General features: G+C 44.8%; 1 protein-coding gene across 2 annotated transcripts in view; it reads right to left on the bottom strand.

Annotated features, from left to right (window-relative positions):
- Positions 1–311: 311 nt before the first annotated feature.
- The window catches only part of CNBD2 (cyclic nucleotide binding domain containing 2), a 56,184-nt gene continuing 38,173 nt past the window's right edge, over positions 312–18,322 (bottom strand). For both annotated transcript variants that reach the window (XM_008698142.2, XM_040638253.1), the window contains 4 exons: positions 15,133–15,310; positions 12,849–12,969; positions 5,616–5,779; positions 312–657 (listed from right to left, as the gene is read on the bottom strand). In XM_008698142.2, the coding sequence (XP_008696364.1) occupies positions 339–657; positions 5,616–5,779; positions 12,849–12,969; positions 15,133–15,310 (782 nt within the window). In that variant the 3' untranslated portion in view covers positions 312–338. The remainder of the gene's footprint in view (positions 658–5,615; positions 5,780–12,848; positions 12,970–15,132; positions 15,311–18,322) is intronic.

Raw genomic sequence — 18,322 nt, 5'->3', positions numbered from 1 at the left:
TCTTTCTGACGCACTCCTTCAGATGACCTGCGCAGACTCCGGAAGGCGTTGAGTTTGTAACCCCAGTCATGCTCACTTTGATCTGAGCCCCTCCGTACCTCCCATCCATCTCACCAGGTAAGACCCTCCCACCCCCAGGGCTTAACCCATCCACACCCAGCCTCCTGATCGTCCACTCACGCAAGCCCCACAAGTATCAAGGGAGAGAGTGCTCAAGCTGCCGCCCCCCAAACATCCCTCTGGACCCACAGCCCCCGGGAGCCCTGACTCCAAGCCCCACAACTCCCATGTGGTCACTCAGGAAAACAGGGTGACCAACCCAACATCTTTTATTGAGTCTAAACAAGGACTCCTGCATTCTTATACTGAGGCAGGAGCTCTTGGATTTTATATCGGGGTGCTGTGATGCCTTGGACGATCCTCAATGGGGGCAGGTATTTCTGGGGTGCCATAAAAACGGGATGACAAGGTTTAGTCTCCTTATTGAAGCTACACAAATCCAGAATCAGTGACCTGGGGCTATAGATCCCTTTCTTCTTGGGCCGGATTGGGGTGAACGGTGGACGCTGGCGAGGCTTCACCAGCAGCCGCAGGAGGTCCTTCCGAAAGATATTCCAGCTGTTCTCCTGAAGGAACTTCTGGCACATATCTTCATCACTAAAGGTGAGGCACAGATGCTGAGTTTCCCACACCAGCTCCTCCTGGGCCCCTGCCCCTCCAGCCTTGCCCCCCACCACTCTTCCAATTCCTAAACACAGTGTGCTCCATCCCACCTGGCTGCCTCCTCCCAGACTCTTCTGCCTCCTCTCCCTTTCCACACTTTCTTCCCCTAGAACCGTGCTGCTCCGTGCAGTGGCCATGAGCCACATGGGGCTACTGAGTACCTGTAGTGTGGCCAATCTGAGTTAGAGATGTGCTGTGAGTTTAAAATACACACTAGATTTCAAAGACTTAGAGCAAAAACAAATGTAGAGACTCTCATTAATAATGTTTATGGTGATTACATGTTGAAACGATAATATCTGAGATACACTGAATTCAATTAAAATATATTTTAAAAATCAATTTCACTCATTTCTTTTTACTTCTTATAATGTGGCTATGAAAAAGTTAGATTATTTGGGTAACCATTTATCCATCAAGGAAATATAAAGCAAAGCCACAGTGAGATGCCCACTAGGATGGCTATAGTAAAAAGACAGATAAAAATGCGTTATGAGGTGGAGGGAGTAAAACAAGGGCTCTGGTGCACTGCTATTGCGAAAGTAAACTGGTGCAGCCACTTTGGATGAGAATCTGGCAATTCCTCAAAAGGTTAAACAGAGTTAACATAAAGCCTAGCAATTTTACTTTTAGGTATATACCCAAGAGAAATGAAAACTTAACGTCTGCACAAAGCCTTGCACAAGAATGTTCATAGCAGCATGGAAACAACCCAAACATCCATCCACTGATGAATGGATAAAGTGTTATATATACATGCAATGGAATATTATTTGACACTAAAAAGGAATGAATTCGGGCGCCTGGGTGGCTCAGTCAGTTAAGCGTCCGACTCTTGGTTTTGGCTCAGTTCATGATCTCAGGGTCGTTAAGATCGAGCTCCATGTTGGGCTCAGCACTCAGCACAGAGTCTGCTTAAGATTCTCTCTCTCTCCCTCCCTCCCTTCCTCCCTCTTTCTCTTCCTCTCTCTCAAATAAATAAATAAATAAATAAAACCTTTAAAAAAAAAGGAATAAAGTACATACTACAACATGGATAAAACTTGAAAACACTATGCTAAGAAGCCAGTTGCAAAAGACCACACCTCGTATGATTCCATTTATATGAAATGTCCTGTACAGGCAAATCTATGGAGACAAAAGTAGATTGGTGGCTGCCTTGGACTGGTCTTGGTGCCCTGGCTCTGCTCTGTCCCCTCCCCTCGTAGCAGGCAAGGGTGGGGAAAGTGGGGGAGAAGGAGCAGGCTCAGCACCCACTGGCTTATTTCCTTCTGAGACCACAGCAAGGGAAGGGCGTGTTCCATTTCCACTGACTTGCCTACACTCTCACCTAAGGAAGCAACCCTAATAAGTCACTAACAAATTAGAACATCCTTCCAGCGACATTATATTGACCAGGGCAGGGTCAACTTTGATCCATAGACATCAACTTAATAAAAAACCCAGAGGTCACAACGGGCTACTGGCTAGTCCTGTTGGGCTCAGTGGTGTGCCAAAGTCAGCTCCTCTCAGTTCAGTGGTGATCACGTGCGCCTCTCCTCAACCCCGTGTTCAGTGACATCAGGCTGGTAGGTCAAAATTGGCCATGGTGGGAGAATGTACACCCCAGAAATCAGTAAGCCCTTCAAATCAGGCTTCCCTCCCACTCACCTCCCAGAAAGCTGGTTGTTAAACATTCACCAGCACACTACTGGATAGTCTCCACTTAGAAAATTCCACTAATTTCCAATTTCTTCTATTAAAAAACCAGCAATATCTAATGCTGACTTAGCGCTTACCAAGTGCCCAGCACTTTACTTGTTAACCCATTTAATCCTTACAACTACCCATTTCACAAACATGGACACTGGAGTTCAAAGATGCTACAGGACTCACCAAAACCTATGAGGGGGCAAGCGTGTGATTACAGATGCTTGGGGGGGCTTTTTTTTTTTGGTGGGGGGGACTCAGAGTCCAAGTTAAGACAAACAAGATTCCTTGTTGCCTCCTGATGCTGATGGTCATATTGATTTCTAGTTAATTTTTTCACAAAACAGGATCACTCTTCTAAAGGCCTCAGCTTGGTGCAGGGCTTTCAGTTCCAATCCCTCCCTCACGTGAACTCAAAGTTTCATCTGTCCCTGCAGGCTGTAAAAACTTCAGCCCACGATGGCCTTAACCCCCGGCCCAGCCCACCCCCACCAGGCAATCCCACACTAGATCACACTCTGTGCTTTGGCTTTTAGGCTCTCCTTCATTTTGGCCCTTGGAGACTTCTCTTCTCTCTTGGGAACTCAGCTATTGGTTACGTTCTACACAGAGCTCCCCGCGCTTTGCAGGGGTAGAGACATCAGGTTACCCAGGCCGTGGCATTCACAGGACAGATATCACCGCCATGGACTGTGTGATCTTCAGGACATCATGTCCTCTTTCCCGGGCTTCACAATCCTCAATTAAAACATGGAGGATTTAAGCTAGATAATGGATATGGTTTTCTGCCTGCTTTAGCAGTCTAGAAACCATGAGTTCAACAGTGAATGAATGAGCCAGAATTCTATCTGTCAGCACTGCGGATCATCGCCGCGAAGCGCTGACCGCGCGGGACAGATGCTGAGGACTCAAGCATCTGCCACCCTCAAGTCTATGGAAACCTCTTCTGAATTTCAATTCAATAAGCATTAACTGATACCCATCACGTGCCAGGCATCATTTGAGGATCTAAGGCTCCTAAAATCTTTTTTTCTTTTTAAGATTTTATTTATTTATTTGAGAGAGAGCAAGCATGAGCAGCGGGAGGGGCAGGGGGGGAGGGAGAAGCAGACTCCCCACTGAGCAAGGAGCCCCGGGGGCCGTGGGGCTCCATTCCAGGACCCTGAGATTATGTCCTGAGCCAAAGGCAAATGCTTAACTGACTGAGCCACCCAGGCGCCCCAACATCAAAAGGTTTTAAGCAGGAGTTTAACATGGCCAGGGTCTGGGTTTTAGGAAGAGCACAGAATGCAGAAAGGATCTAGTGGGGAGGAGACAGAGGCAGGGGGCCCAAGGGTAGGCTGGGGGGGTCCCAAAGTGGGGGTACAGGGTCATGTCACCTAGGGAGATGAAAAAGATCCACTGGGGTGTGTGAAAAAAATAGTAGGACATCATTTATATTTATTTTTGTCATATTCTTCTTAAAGGTCTATTTTGGCATGTCCATAATATATATATTAGTACAGCAATATATGTGTGTAATAATAATAAGTTAACATGTTATTCATGTTTACATATATTCTAGGGGGGTATATATTCAAACACTTTTTAGTAATAACAGTGTGAGATCAAAGTAGTTTTGCAACCACTGATCCAGTTAACTTTTACATAAAAATACAGTTTTTTTTCACATTATAGAAGTATTCACTCCGGAAAATTTGAAAACTAGGGAAAAGTAAAAAGTAATCTTTTTCTTGAATCTTTCAAGATAGATGTTTTATTAATTATAAAAGTAATATATCATCATTACCAAACATTTGGAGAATAAAGAAAAAAGCCCACTTGGAATGCCACTATCCTGACAGCAATTTTTTTTGGGGGGGGGGAGGGACAGAGGGAGAAGGAGAGAGAATCTTAAGCAGGCTCTATGTCCAGCATGGAGCCCAACACAGGGTTTGATCTCACAACCCTGAGATCATGACCTGAGCCGAAATCAAAAGTCGACACTCAACCAACTGAGCCATGCAGGTGCCCCTGAGAACTTTTAAAAAGTATTTATTTTTGCCAAACTATGGAGAGAACCCAAATGTCCACAGACTGATGAACGGATAAAGAAGATGTGAGATAGATAGATGGAATATTACCCATTATATATATAGAGAGAGAGACTATTACTCAGCCAGCAAAGAGAATGAAATCTTGCCATTTGCAACAGCATGGTTAGAGCTAGAGAGTATGATGCTGAGCGAAATAAGTCAGTCAGAGAAAGACAAATACCATGTGATCTTACTCATATGTGGAATTTAAGAAAGAAAACAGATAAACATATGGGAAGGGGGGACAAAGGAGAAAGGGAAACAAACCATAAGAAACTCTTAAGGGTAGAGAACTGAGGGTTGATGGAGGGAGGTGGGTGGGGGATGGGCTACATGGGTGATGGGTATTAAGAAGGGCACTTGTGATGTATCACTGAATTCTCCTCCAGTAACCAATATTGCACTGTATGTTAACTAAGTAAATTTAAACTAAAAAAAAATTTTTCTTTTCTTCCCTCATTATTAAAGCAATGCGTACGCACTGCAAAAGCAATTAAATATGAGAGGAATATGTAACGATAACCAGGAAGTACCTTTTCGTTTCACCTTCCAGACAGAATGACTCTTACAAATTTGGCAACATCACAGATGTCATCACTTTTGCTTATTTCCTTCTAGGTTTTTCTCTTGTGTTTTACAAAGGCATAGCCATAGTACATGCACAATTTTGCATCCTGTCCTTTTCATGTATCATCACATCACCTATTTTACCCTCCTCCTACAGAGCCATTAAACTTACAATTTTTTTTAACACAGCAGTTATGTTCTATCAAAGGAACTCACCACAATTTCTAAACTATCCCCTTAGTGCAACACGTGCGGGTGGTGGTGGTAGAGGTTTTTCTCTCTGTCATGAAGATGGCTGCTATGAACATCTCAGCACATGTAGCTTTTCCCAGAAAATTCACAGGTAGACCTTTTACTTCAAAGAGTATAGCCCTTGCAACATAATACTAAAATCATTATCAAAAAGATTGAGACAATTTAAGGGGTACCAACAACTACCGGTTTCATTCCCCCCTTTTCAGCATTAGGTATTAGCACTTTTTTTTCTTTCTTTTACTAAAACAATAGGTGAAAATTTGTTTATTAGGTCTGGTGGGATGTATGCATGTTTCCAGCACTAACCTGGGGTAGTTGACCTTGAACCTGGACAACTTCTCTGTTACCTCGCTGTCGATCAGTTCACAAAATTTTTCTTTCCTCACCCGTATCACCTCAGCTCCCAGGCTCACCAGGATCAAGGGCCGCATGTCTTGCTGGTTCTCCGGGAGAAGGATCTGGTGAAGGCCCTGGGGAACAGAAAGTTCCAGAAAGTTTGTCCTCAGAGACTGTCCACTTCTACCAACAGATTATCTAGATGGGAAAAACAAGGCCCCAGACAGAAGGTGAATCCATTTGGGGGCCATTCTGCAAGTGATGGGGAGCAAGTCTTTCTGTTACATGACATCAAAGGTCTCCGGCTGCTGGGATTAGAAGAGCCTGTAAGAAAGGCACTTTGTCCATGTCCTACCTCCCTGCAGGCTTTCCAAGAATCACACTCAGGCAGTCCCTCTCCAGGGGACAGCATTTCACAAGGCTTCCCCAATGTCCAATCTCAACTCTTGTGCCAAGTAAAGCCATTGTCTCTTCCTCAAGACAGTGACAAGAATTCCAGCGGCGAGTCTTCCTCTTCTAAATCTTCCCTCCCGCAGCCACCACACCCTCCCTCATCCTTTCTGCAGGTCTTTGCTCACATGTCCCCACTGAGCCTCAGTTACCTTCTCTGTCCCTCACAGACTTTGGGGGTCACTGGCCTCCTCTGTGCAGCTCCGTCACTCCTCTGGCCCCCTGGCCGTGATGGCGATGACGATATGACAGCAATATTTATTGAGCATTCGCTACACCCCAGGCCCTCTTGCTGCTGTCGTGGATACTAACTCATTTGACACCGTCACAATCCCCCATGAGGTGGGTCCTATTGTTATCGTCATTTTACAGAGGATGCTGCTGAGGCTGAGCAACCTGTCCCACATCACACAGCATGACGCAACAGAGCTAGGATTTGGGCGCGGGGGTCAGAGTCTGTGCTGTTAACCACTATACTCTGAGGAAACCGAGGCACAAAGAGGTTAAGTAACTTGCCCAAGGACAGAAATAGGTGGAGGCAGGATTTGAACCCAGTGATCTGCTCAGGGCCCCAGTGAGGGCAGCACTGTTGGCAGGTCCCCTCATCCACCTGCAACCCCCCCCCCCCACACCAGCCAGTCAGGGCTCTTTTCTGCCTAAGCCCTTCAAATAAGTACCTTCCCACAGGATAAATGAAAATGCCTCATTGTGGCCCCAAGGCCTGGGCTATCTCACCCTTGCCTGGCTCTCCAGTCTGGCCTCATGCCGCCCTGCCTTGTTTACTCTGTTCCAGCCACGCTGCCCGCCCTTCCAGTACCCTTGACACTCCTAGCTCCTTCTGGCATCAGGCTTTGAGCCTAGTCTTCCTCAGTCCACAACACTCTTCCCCCAGGTTGTCCCCAGCTTGTTCTCTTCACCATTCAGGTCTCAGCTTACACACCACCTCCTCAGAGCCGCCTTCCTTGATTGCTCCATTTAAGAAGCCTGCGTCCAACCAGCTTTCAATTCCATTCCTAACAGGAACTTGCAATATTTTATGTTTGCTAATTTTTTATTGTCTGTCCCCAGACTAGATCATAATCCCCATGAGGACAGGAAGAATGTCAGTTTACTTGCCCACACTAGCATTTTGGGCCATGGTTGGAGCATGGTAGATGCCCAAGACTTATCTGCTAAGATAAGGCTCAAATGGGGTCACAGAACATTCAAGTTAGCAGCTCATCCAGGAGAATTTCCTCATTTTCTGATGAGGACACAGATTCAGAGAGGTTGAGTGATTTGTCCAAGGCCACACAGCTGTCTAATTAGAAGCAAAATGAAGAGAAGGACCCCCTGACCTTGACCCCAATCTGTCATATCCCTTCTGCCCCGCCCATGGCTCCAGCTTGCCCAGTCTAAGGGCTCAGTCTGCCTGTTCCCTGGAGAAGCTGGTTCCCCTACACCTCTTGGCTCAAAACAGAGGCTCTACTCCAGGCCCCAACCTCTGCTGTTTCTAAGACTGACCCAGCTTCACACTTCTGCTGCCCATGTTAGGCAAATGTGGTCCCCTAGGTGAACACAGGCACAGCTGTCACCATTCACTCATCTACAAATGAAGCCAGGGCCTTGAAAGCAGGGAGAACAGAGTCGAACCAAAGACATCTTACGGAGACACCCACAGGCCTTTTCATCAAGAGTCATGCTAACACATATTTGTGGGGGGCCTTCTCTGTGCTGGGCCCTGTGTGAAGAACGAGGCAGCCAGGTCTTTGCCCTGAGCCCCCACCCAAAGCCTTCTACGCCATCCTAGAGAATCAAGGCCAAGGACCCTATTCCAGCACTGCAGGCCCTTGACAACACGGACCCTGCTGTTCTTGCTCCATATTGCACAGCCTCCACTGCCGGCACCGTCTGCCCAACCAGGAGATGCCTTTCTGCCCTCTGGCGCCCTCATTCGGCTCCGGGTGCCCAGCCTCCCCAGCTACTCTGCCTGGCTGTGTGTGAGGCTGCATTCACAAGCCAGGAGCTGGCCTCAGGAGCCCTGGGTTCAGTTCTGAGCGTCACTCAGAAGCACTAACTGCCCTGAAGGAAACGGTGAGTGGGGAGCAGCTGGAAGTCACCTCACCTGAGCGCTGCCTGAAGGAATGGAGGATGTTTTGACCGAATGAGAAAATAATTAACGGGGCATTGGCACTGTGCCTGGCTCCAGAAATGCTGAATGAAAAACAAAGTGACATTCTTTAAATATCTAAGGGGCCATCATGTGGCTAGGAAGCTGACTTCTTGTTTTGTTCTTGGGGGTGCGGGGAAGGTTAGGGGAGGAGCTAGTTAAAAGTTGCAGGAGGCAGAGTTTTGCTGAAAAAACGGAAGCATTGCCTAAGAGCTTGGACATATTCCATCGGCCTTGAGGGAGGGCTGTGCCAGGGGCTGGGGCTCCCCCCCAGGCCTGTGCTGGCCTTCCTGACTCTGAAGACTCACAGTCCCGTGGGGCAGGAGCATGAAGAGCCCACCACAACAGGGGGTGACAGGCACGTGAGGAGGACCCTGGAGATACTGTAACTGAGGAAAAGCGTTAAGGGCATGGCGAGGGAGCAGCTCTCCGGACTATGATGACCACACACTGGATGATGACCACACGTGGGGCTTCAAAAGACAGCCCCTCCCCGGGGCAGGCGGAGGCCCACCTGCTACTCAGTTCCCACAGTGATGAGCTCACGGCCAAACTTGTTTCATCCATGCATTTCCTGCCCTGCCAACTATTGCGTAACGTGGGGCTTGAACTCACAACCCTGAGATCAAGGCCTGAGCTGAGATCAAGAGTCAGGCACTTACCGAATTGAACCACCAGGTACCCCAGATAATTCTGTTTTTAATAGACTTTATTTTCCAGAACAATTTTAGACTTAGAAAAATTGAGAAGATTGGGCACCTGGGTGGCTCAGTCATTAAGCGTCTGCCTTCACTCAGGTCATGATCTCAGGGTCCTAGGATCGAGTCCCACATCAGGCTCCCTGCTCAGCAGGAGGCCGGCTTCTCCCTCTCCCACTCCCTCTGCTTGTGTTCCCTCTCTCGCTGTCTCTCTGTGTCAAATAAATAAATAAAATCTTTAAAAAAAAAAAAAGAAAAAGAAAAGAAAAACTGAGAAGATAGTACAGAGTTCCCATATACCCATACAGTTTCCTCTGTTATTAGCATCTTACATTAGTAGGATACCTTTGTTATGATTAATGAACCAATATCGATACATTATTATTGTTAACTCAGGTCAAAGAGTTATTTAGATTTCCTCTTTTTACCTAATATCCTTTTCCTGTTCCATGATCCTATCCAGAACGCAAATTCATTTTCTCTTTTATCTCCTTAGGCTCCTCTTGGCCGGGCAGTTTCTCAGACTGACCCTGCTTATGATGACTTTGATAGCTGTTGAGGGGTACTGGTCAGGAATTTTGAATGATACCCAGCGATGAGAGTTTGTCTGATTTGGTTCCTTGATTAGACTGGGGTTGTGGATTATTGGGAAGAGGACCATGGAGGTAAAGTGTCATTCATTCTCATCACATCCTACGCCATTTCATCATATTGAGGGATATATAATCAACACAACTTAACTGCGGCTGGTGGCCTTGATCACCGGGCTGCGGTGGTATTTCTCAGGCTCCTCCGTGGTAAAGTTNCTCTTTCCCCCTTTCTGTACTGTACTCTTTCGAAGGAAGTCACTGTGTGCAGCGCGCACCTAAGGAGGTAGGAGTTATACACCCTCTCCTTTAGGGCCATGTGTCTATGTAAATTATTTGGAATTCTTCTGCATGGGAGATTTGTCTCTTCTCCCCTGTTTATTAATTTGTTCATTATTTATTCATTATACCAGTATCTTCTCAGAGATGTTTACTATATACTTTGAGTTATAATCCAATACTATTTTCTTTTGTTGCTCAAATTGTTCAAATTGTTCTAGCTGTGGCCACTGGGAGCTCTTTCAGTTGGCACCTGTGTCCCTTTGATAGCCTGCCTCCATCAATGAAGATTTTCCCCCAACACTTCCTTACTCCTCCACACTACAAAATGCTCCAGGCTCAGCTTGTCTATTTCCTGCCCTAGTCCTAGAATCAATCATTTTCCAAGGAGCCCTTGTTCCTCTTATTGAAGAATGTATTAGAAACCAAGATCCAGGGGCGCCTGGGTGGCACAGCGGTTAAGCGTCTGCCTTCAGCTCAGGGCGTGATCCCGGAGTTGTGGGATCGGGCCCCACATCAGGCTCCTCCGCTATGAGCCTGCTTCTTCCTCTCCCACTCCCCCTGCTTGTGTTCCCTCTCTCGCTGGCTGTCTCTATCTCTGTCAAATAAATAAATAAAATCTTTAAAAAGAAAAAAAGAAACCAAGATCCAGGGGCACCTGGGTGGCTCAGTCAGTTAAGCGTCTGCCTTTGGCTCAGACCATGATCCCGGGGTCCCGGGATCGAGTCCCACATTGGGCTCCCTGCTCAGCAGGGAGTCTGCTTCTCCCTCACCCTCTCCCCTGCTTGTGCTCTCTCTTTCTCTCACTGTCTCTGTGAAAGAAAGAAAGAAAGAAAGAAAGAAAGAAAGAAAGAAAGAAAGAAAGAAAGAAAAGAAAAAGAAAGCAACCAAGATCCAGGTGCTAGGTCTGCTCTTTGCCACTGGAGTGTCATTTCTTTCAGGCCCTGTCAGTTGACAGAGCAAAAGATATATGTTGATACACATATCTATAAATATTTCCATGTGTAACTATCAGTATTAAGCTAAACAGGAGTTCATAGTGATGTCCAACAAATCCCTTCCCACCTGGATCATTCTAGCCTCCTCCTCGCTTATCTGCAAATTTCTATTCCAATGATGAGAAACCTGGCTGCCATTATCTGCCATTCATTGACTGAACTGATCCATTTCAGGACACGTGTATTGCAGTATCAGAACTGTTAAGCATATACCCATGGATACCAATGTTATCAGCTAGAGTACAGTGCTCATGTGCAGTTCCTTCAGCTTTCAGTCTCGTGAAGCCCAGCCACCTCCAGCATTACATAGGTCAGCACCTTTTTCTCCTACCCTCTTCACTGAGATCGTTTCATACATTTGTACTATCATTAGATGTTTTCGTCATAATCTGCATTCCCTCCTGGGATCCCCTGCCTCCTAAATGACTCCTATTTTTCTTTTTCTTTCTTTCTTTCTTTTTTTTTCTTTTTTTTTTTTACAAATCACATACATTAAGGTTCACTCTGTGCTATGGGTCTAGGGGCACCTGGGTGGCACAGTTGCTAAGCGTCTGCCTTCGGCTCAGGGCGTGATCCCGGCATTCTGGGACCCACATCAGACTCCTCTGCTAGGAGCCTGCTTCTTCCTCTCCTGCTCCCCCTGCTTGTGTTCCCTCTCTCTCTGGCTGTCTCTCTCTGTCAAATAAATAAATAAAATCTTAAAAAAAAATTCTATGGGTCTTGTCAAATGCTTAAGGTTTTGTATCTTCCATTACAGTATCATACAAAATAATTTTACTCTCCTAAAAATCCTCTGTGATCTACCTATTCATCCCTCCTCCTGAACTCCAAACCTCTGGCGATCACTGATCACTATCTCTATAGTTATGCCTTTTCCAGAATGTCATATAATGGGAATATACAATACTTAATCTTTTCATATTGGCTTCTTTCACTTAAAATATTCACGTAAGTTTCCTCCGTGTCTTTTCTTAGCTTGATAGTTCATTTCTTCTTATTGATGAATAATATTCCATTGTTTGGATTTACCAGTTGGTTTATATTCACTTTTCCATGTAAATTTTAGAATCACTTTGTCAATATCCACAAAATAACTTTCTGGGATTTTGGCTGGGATTGCGCTGAATCTATACACCAAGTTGGAAAGAACTAACATGTTAACAATAGAATCTTCCAATCTACGAACATAGAATATTTCCCCATTTATTTAAATCTTCTTTGAATTCTTTTATTATAATTTTTAAAAAGATTTTGTTTTATTTATTTGAGAGAGAGTGCACACACAAGCATGGGGGAGGGGCAGAGGGGCAGGGAGAAGCAGACTCCCCACTGAGCAGGGAGCTAGATGTGGGTCTTGATCCTAGGACCCTGAGACCATGACCTGAGTGGAAGGCAAGTGCTTAACCAACTGAGTCACCCAGGCGCCCCATGAATTCTTTCATTATAATTAATAGTTTTCTGCATGTGGATCCTGAACATACTTTGTTAGATTTATATCTAAGTATTTCATTCTTGGTGCTATTGTAAATGATATTGTGTTTTTATTTCAAATTCCAATGTTTGTTGCCTTATACCCTATGATCTTGCTATAATAATTTATTCACTTCAGGGTTTTTTTTTTGTTTTGTTTTGTTTTTTGATTCTTTGGAGTTGTCTACATAGACAATCAAACATCTGCAAACAAAGCCAGCTTTATTTCTTTCTTCCCAAATGTTTTATTTCCTTTTCTTGTCTTAATGCACTAGCTGGTCTTCTAGTACAATGCTGAACAAGAGTGGTGAGCGGGTACATCCCTGCCTTGTTCCTGGATTATTTTAAAGCAAGTCCCAGATGTCATATCATTTTATCTGTATTTTGATATGTATCTCCTAAATATAAGGACTCTTAAAAAACATAACCATGATACTGTTATCATATCTTAAAAAACCCTTCATATCACCAAATACAGAGCAGGATGTTTTTAAACCTTCCTGTTATCACTTAACACTCGCAGCCTGCCATGTTACACACTATATCATGAACAAGGTTCTCTGCACACTCACCACAGCTTCTCCTTCCTCCACAGTGTGGATCTTGATGTAGGCGCCCACTGCAGCCTCCTCGGGGAGATCACCATACTTGGTACTGATCATGGGACATTCAAGCAAATGAAGATTCCTGGATCTGAAATATGACAGCTTGTTAAAGAGAGCTCATTGTCGCACAGCCAGTTCACGAGGCCCTCGACAGTCAGCCCCTGCTCTGCTGCACAGAGAGACCTCCCCTCCCTGGAGAACTCACACTGCCCCCAGAAAGTGAGAAAACTCAAACCAAGCTCTGGAAGAGAACATGTCAGGAACTGGAGAAGTTTAAGAGCAGGGAGACTAGCAAAGAAAGAGATAGGACCCCTTTAAACACTTGAACGCTGTTAGGTGGAGGAAGGGGCTGATGATCTCATGCAGCTGAGCCAGACCGAATGGACGAGAAGTCCAGGTTGGCTGACAGATGCTCAGCATGAGGAAGACATTTCTAAGTCAGAGCTGTCCAATAATGGAACAGACTGCTTTGACATAGAGTAAGCTCTGTGCCCCTGGGGACACAGCAGAGGTTGGGGCTCTCCTTCTTGGCAGAAAAGCAGAGAAGAAATGGCTTTGTTTATTGGTTTAAAAGACAGGTTTCCTTGGGCAGCCTGTAGGCTCTGTACTTTGTTCATGTTGGAATTAATTTTACACAGGCAATCTTGTTGTGCTTTCTTTGGTCACAAGCAAGGTAGAAGGAAGAAATAGGCTATGCAATCTGGATTAGAGGCAGGGAAAAAATTATCAACTGAGAATATAGCTGATATTTTCACCCAACTCATAAACTCACCGAACACCTGAATGAGGCAGCCCAGAATTCTCACCCCCCAGGACATGTCCAGCATGGTCTTTATTTTTCACTTCTGGGTCCAACCTGTCCCTTCCCTTTACTGATGTACAGCAGAGAGACTGGGTCTGTTCCACCCCTACCTTCAGAAGAACTGGGACTGGGACTTGGAGCACTGGATCCTTTGGAAATAATATCCATCAGAGGGAATAACAACTCAGAAGTCATGGAATGCTCCTTATGGAGGCCAGCAGGCTAGAAATGTTAATAGGCAAAGGACTTGAGTGTAGTGGTACTTGGAGCAAATGGAGATTGTGACACTGATGTTATTATTAGTATCACTGTGATATATTTTTTTAAAGATTGTATTTATTTGAGAGAGCAAGAAAGAGAGCATGAAGTGGGTGAGGGGCAGAGGGAGAAGCAGACTCCCCGCTGAGCAGGGAGCCCCATGAGGGGCTGGATCCAGGGACTCCAGGATCACGACCTAAGCCCAAGGCAGACACTTAACCAACTGAGCCACCTAGGGTCCCCTCATTGTGGTATTTTAATTTTACATGTAATGGGGGGGAGAGGGAAAGAGGTACTGTGTTGCTCTGGGTCCAGCGTTGAGCTGCCTCGAGGCAGGTACCACTGAGCGTCCTTCCCTGCTCCTCAGCCTCTCAGGGTTGAGGCAAAAGCACAGCCCTCGTTGTGCATTCTCTTTCCAGCCGGGACAGTCGTACCAAACAACAAGACGGAGCACTAAGAAGCTGCTCAGGATTGAATTCTGGCTCTGCCACTTCCTGCCTGTATGACCTCAAAGAAGGAACTTAATCTCCCTCTGTAGCTTGGTTTTCTCACCTGAAAAATGGGACTGATGACAGTACTTACCTCATAGAACTGTTGTTGAGGGTTAGATAATCCAGGACCTGGCAGAGAGTATTCCACAGGTGTTAGCTATAATTACCATTATCTCATTTAATTCCTGGCTTCCGACAGCACCAAGACTTAAATACTATTATCTACAGACAAGGGAACTATGGCTCAGCGAGGTCAAGTCCCTTGTGCAAGGACACAGAGCTAAAATAAGTGGCCAAGCCAGAACTTGAACCCGGGCTGAACTGACTCCAAAGCCCAGGCTCTTATCTCCTGCCTCATTTAGATGGGTAGAATTCCCGAGGAGGCTCAGAGTCAAAAAAAATCTAGCGACACACAGAGTATCAGAGCCAGAAGATCTACCCCTCCTTCTTCAAATAGGTCCCCTGAGAAAGGAAGTAGCTGACTACCTGAAGTGGCTCTGTGGGTTCCAGGCAGAGAATGCAGCTCCGGGGTCTCGAATCTAGGACTTCTCTAGGCTGCCTTCTGTATATACCTTTGGGGTCGAGCTGTGCCTGCTACCTCTGCCCCCTCCCCAGTATCCCTGACATTCTGTCGTTTCAAGTTATATCTCCCTCTTCAACCAGAAACTGGACACTTCTGTCTACCCAGAGCTAAGCTTACTTGATCTTCGGGCCCAACATCTTTGGCAGAGTATTTCCTGAGGTGTTCGTCCTCCTACTGAAGCTGGTCCTCTGTTGCTCCCAGGAGTTCTGGAGGTGCTTACGTTTCAGAAAGCTAAAATCCTGTACGGGATATGATTTGATCTGAAATTCCTTAAATCTCTCCACAGGAGAAGATTCTGTTAGAGAAAGCACAGAAAAACACATTAATGGGCCTTTCATATGTGAGCGTTGTGCTGATGATGGTGAAAGGTATACCCTACTCACCTGCCTGGCCAGTCTGACGCATGGGGGACATTAAGGAAAATAGAAAACGCTGTGGTTTCCATGTATTGTCCCTCTGGGCCGGGCCCCAAGCAGACCCTTCACATATGTTACATCCACATAAGTGTCACTGGCTCCATTTAAGAAATCAAATGAGCATCAGAGAGTCTAAGTCACCCAGGAAAGGGCTGAAGCTTGGATTTAACTCAAGTCTACCTGATTTAAAGCTCACAACTTTCCACTAATAGATCATATTTATCTGGGATTGGGGATGGAGGCAGCAGTAAGAGATAAGGGAATGATGAGCCATAAAACCTTGGATGAGGTAATTTCCTGGAGTCCTCATAGAATTATTATAGGAATTACAGATTAAGGAGTGCCTGAGTGGTTCGGTCAGTTAAGCCTCTGACTCTTGGTTTCAGCTCAGGTAATGATCTCAAGGTCCACGTCGGGCTCCACACTCAGCACAGAGTCTGTTTAAGACTCTCTCCCTCTCCCTCTGCCCCTCCCCACCCCACGGGTGCACACGTGCTCCCTCGTTCTCTCTCTCTCTCTCATAAATAAATAAATCTTTTAAAAAAATAAATCTATTTTTATACTGTTAGAATCAACTATTAAAATTAATGTTAATAAAAATGAATTCAAAATCTATAAAGAGTAGGCCTAAATTAACAGAGCACATATAAAAAGCCCTGAGTAAACCTTTTTGGAAGGCTTTTTGTCAATACCTATCAATATTTTAAGTGTGCATGGCCAGTATGCATTGGATTGATTACTTGATTTAGGAATTCTAAGAATTTATCCAAAGTTTCCTTGTACAAGTATACAAAGATAAACACACCATGAAATTCACCACAGCAGGATAATACTGAAAAATTGGAAATAACCCAAAATATCTGTAAAAGGTCATTGCTTTAACTAATTATGGTATACACATACAGTAGGATAAAACTCAGCTATTAAGAAACACAGATCTAAAAAAAGAAAGAAAAAGAAACACAGATCCATACTTCTTTTTCCAGCCAAATGGACTAACAGGGACTAGACTTACCTCCCATCTAAAACTACTAAAAAAACTGGGATAAATGTATGAGGCATGGGACATCAGGCCATGAAGAAATCATCCCCGCAAGATAGAAAACAAATGCGGTAAGCTTTACTATTGCCCCAGCTTACTGCCTGGAGGTTTTCTGACCCATGTTGCAGGAAGAGGGAACCCAAGGGGAGCCCAGAAATTCCCCTGAATTGATGAAACAGAACTGAGAGTCTGGAGAAGACAAGGCAGTAAGAGTTCACAGAGCAGAGTACCCGAGAGCAGAGAGCTGCACAAATAAAGAACTCTGAAGATCAAGGCATAATAAATGGAAACACATCCCATGTTCATGGATTGGAAGACTCACTACTGTTAAAATGTCAATACCACTCAAAGTGAGCTATGGATTCAATGCAATCCCTAACAAAATCCCACTGACTTTTTTGCAGAAATAGAAAAATCCATCCTAAAATTCATATGAAATCTCAAGGGATGCCAGATAACCAAAACAATCTTGAAAAGGAACAAAACAGAAGGACTCACACTTCCTGATTTCAAAACTTACTAGAAAACTATAGTAATCAAAGCAGTGTAATATTGGCATAAAGACAAACATATAGACCAAAAGAATAAAATAAAGAGCCCAGAGATAAACCCTCAGAGATATAGTCAAATGATTTTAGACAAGGGTGCTAAGACTTCAATGGGGTAAGAACAGTCTTTTCAACAAATGGTGCTGGGAAAACTGAATATCCACATGCACAAGAGTGAAGTTAGACCCTTACCTCACACCACACATAAAAATTAACTCAAAATGGATCAAAGACCTAAATGTAAGGCCTAAAACTATAAAACTCTTAGAAGAAAACAGGGCTCGGGGCACCTGGGTGGCAGTCTGTTAAACGTCCAACTCTTAATCTCAGCTCAGGTCTTGATCTCAGGGTCCTGAGTTCAAGCCCCGCATTGGGCTCCATGCTTGATGTGGCGCCCACTTACAAAAAAAGAAGAAAACACAGGGCAAAAGCATCATAACATTGGATCTGGCAGTGATTTCTTGTATACATACCAAAGGCACAGGTAACAAAAGAAAAAAATGGACAAACTGGACTTCATGAAAATGTAAAAAATTCGTGCATCTAAAGACAATATCGACAGTGTAAAAAGGTAACCCAAAGAATGAGATAAAATATTTGCAAATCATATATCTGGTAAGGTACTACCATCCAAAATATATAGAAAATTCCTTAAACTTAACAAAAAAACAGACAACCAGATTTTAAAGTGGGCAAAGAACTTGTATAGACATTTCTCCAAAGAAGATACGTGAATGGCCAATAAGCCCACAAAAAGATGCTCAACATCATTAATCATTAGGGAAATACAAATCAAAACTGCAATAAGATGCCACCTCCTATCCATTAGGATGAATATCATGTTTAAAAACCAAACAGGGGTGCCTGGGTGGCACAGCGGTTGAGCGTCTGCCTTCGGCTCAGGCGTGATCCCGGCGTTATGGGATCGAGCCCCACATCAGGCTCCTCCGCTGTGAGCCTGCTTCTTCCTCTCCCACTCCCCCTGCTTGTGTTCCCTCTCTCGCTGGCTGTCTCTATCTCTGTCGAATAAATAAATAAAATCTTTAAAAAAAAAGAAAAACCAAACAAACAGAACATAACAAGCACTGATGAGGATGTGGAAAGATTGGAACCCATGTGCTCTGTTGGTGGGAATGTAAAATGGCACAGCCCCTACGGAAAACAGTATGGCAATTCCCTAAATAAATTAAAAACAGAATTAGCATATGATCCAGCAAGTCCATTTCTGGGTATATGTTCAAAGGAAAACTGGGGCTCAAAGAGATAACTATACACCCATGCTCATAGCAGCATTTTAGTCA

This window comes from Ursus maritimus, unplaced genomic scaffold, assembly GCF_017311325.1.
Source record: "Ursus maritimus isolate PB19 unplaced genomic scaffold, ASM1731132v1 scaffold_22, whole genome shotgun sequence".
Classification (NCBI taxonomy): domain Eukaryota; kingdom Metazoa; phylum Chordata; class Mammalia; order Carnivora; family Ursidae; genus Ursus; species Ursus maritimus.
Note: the sequence above shows the minus strand (reverse complement) of the source record. Positions and strands in the feature narration are given on the sequence as shown.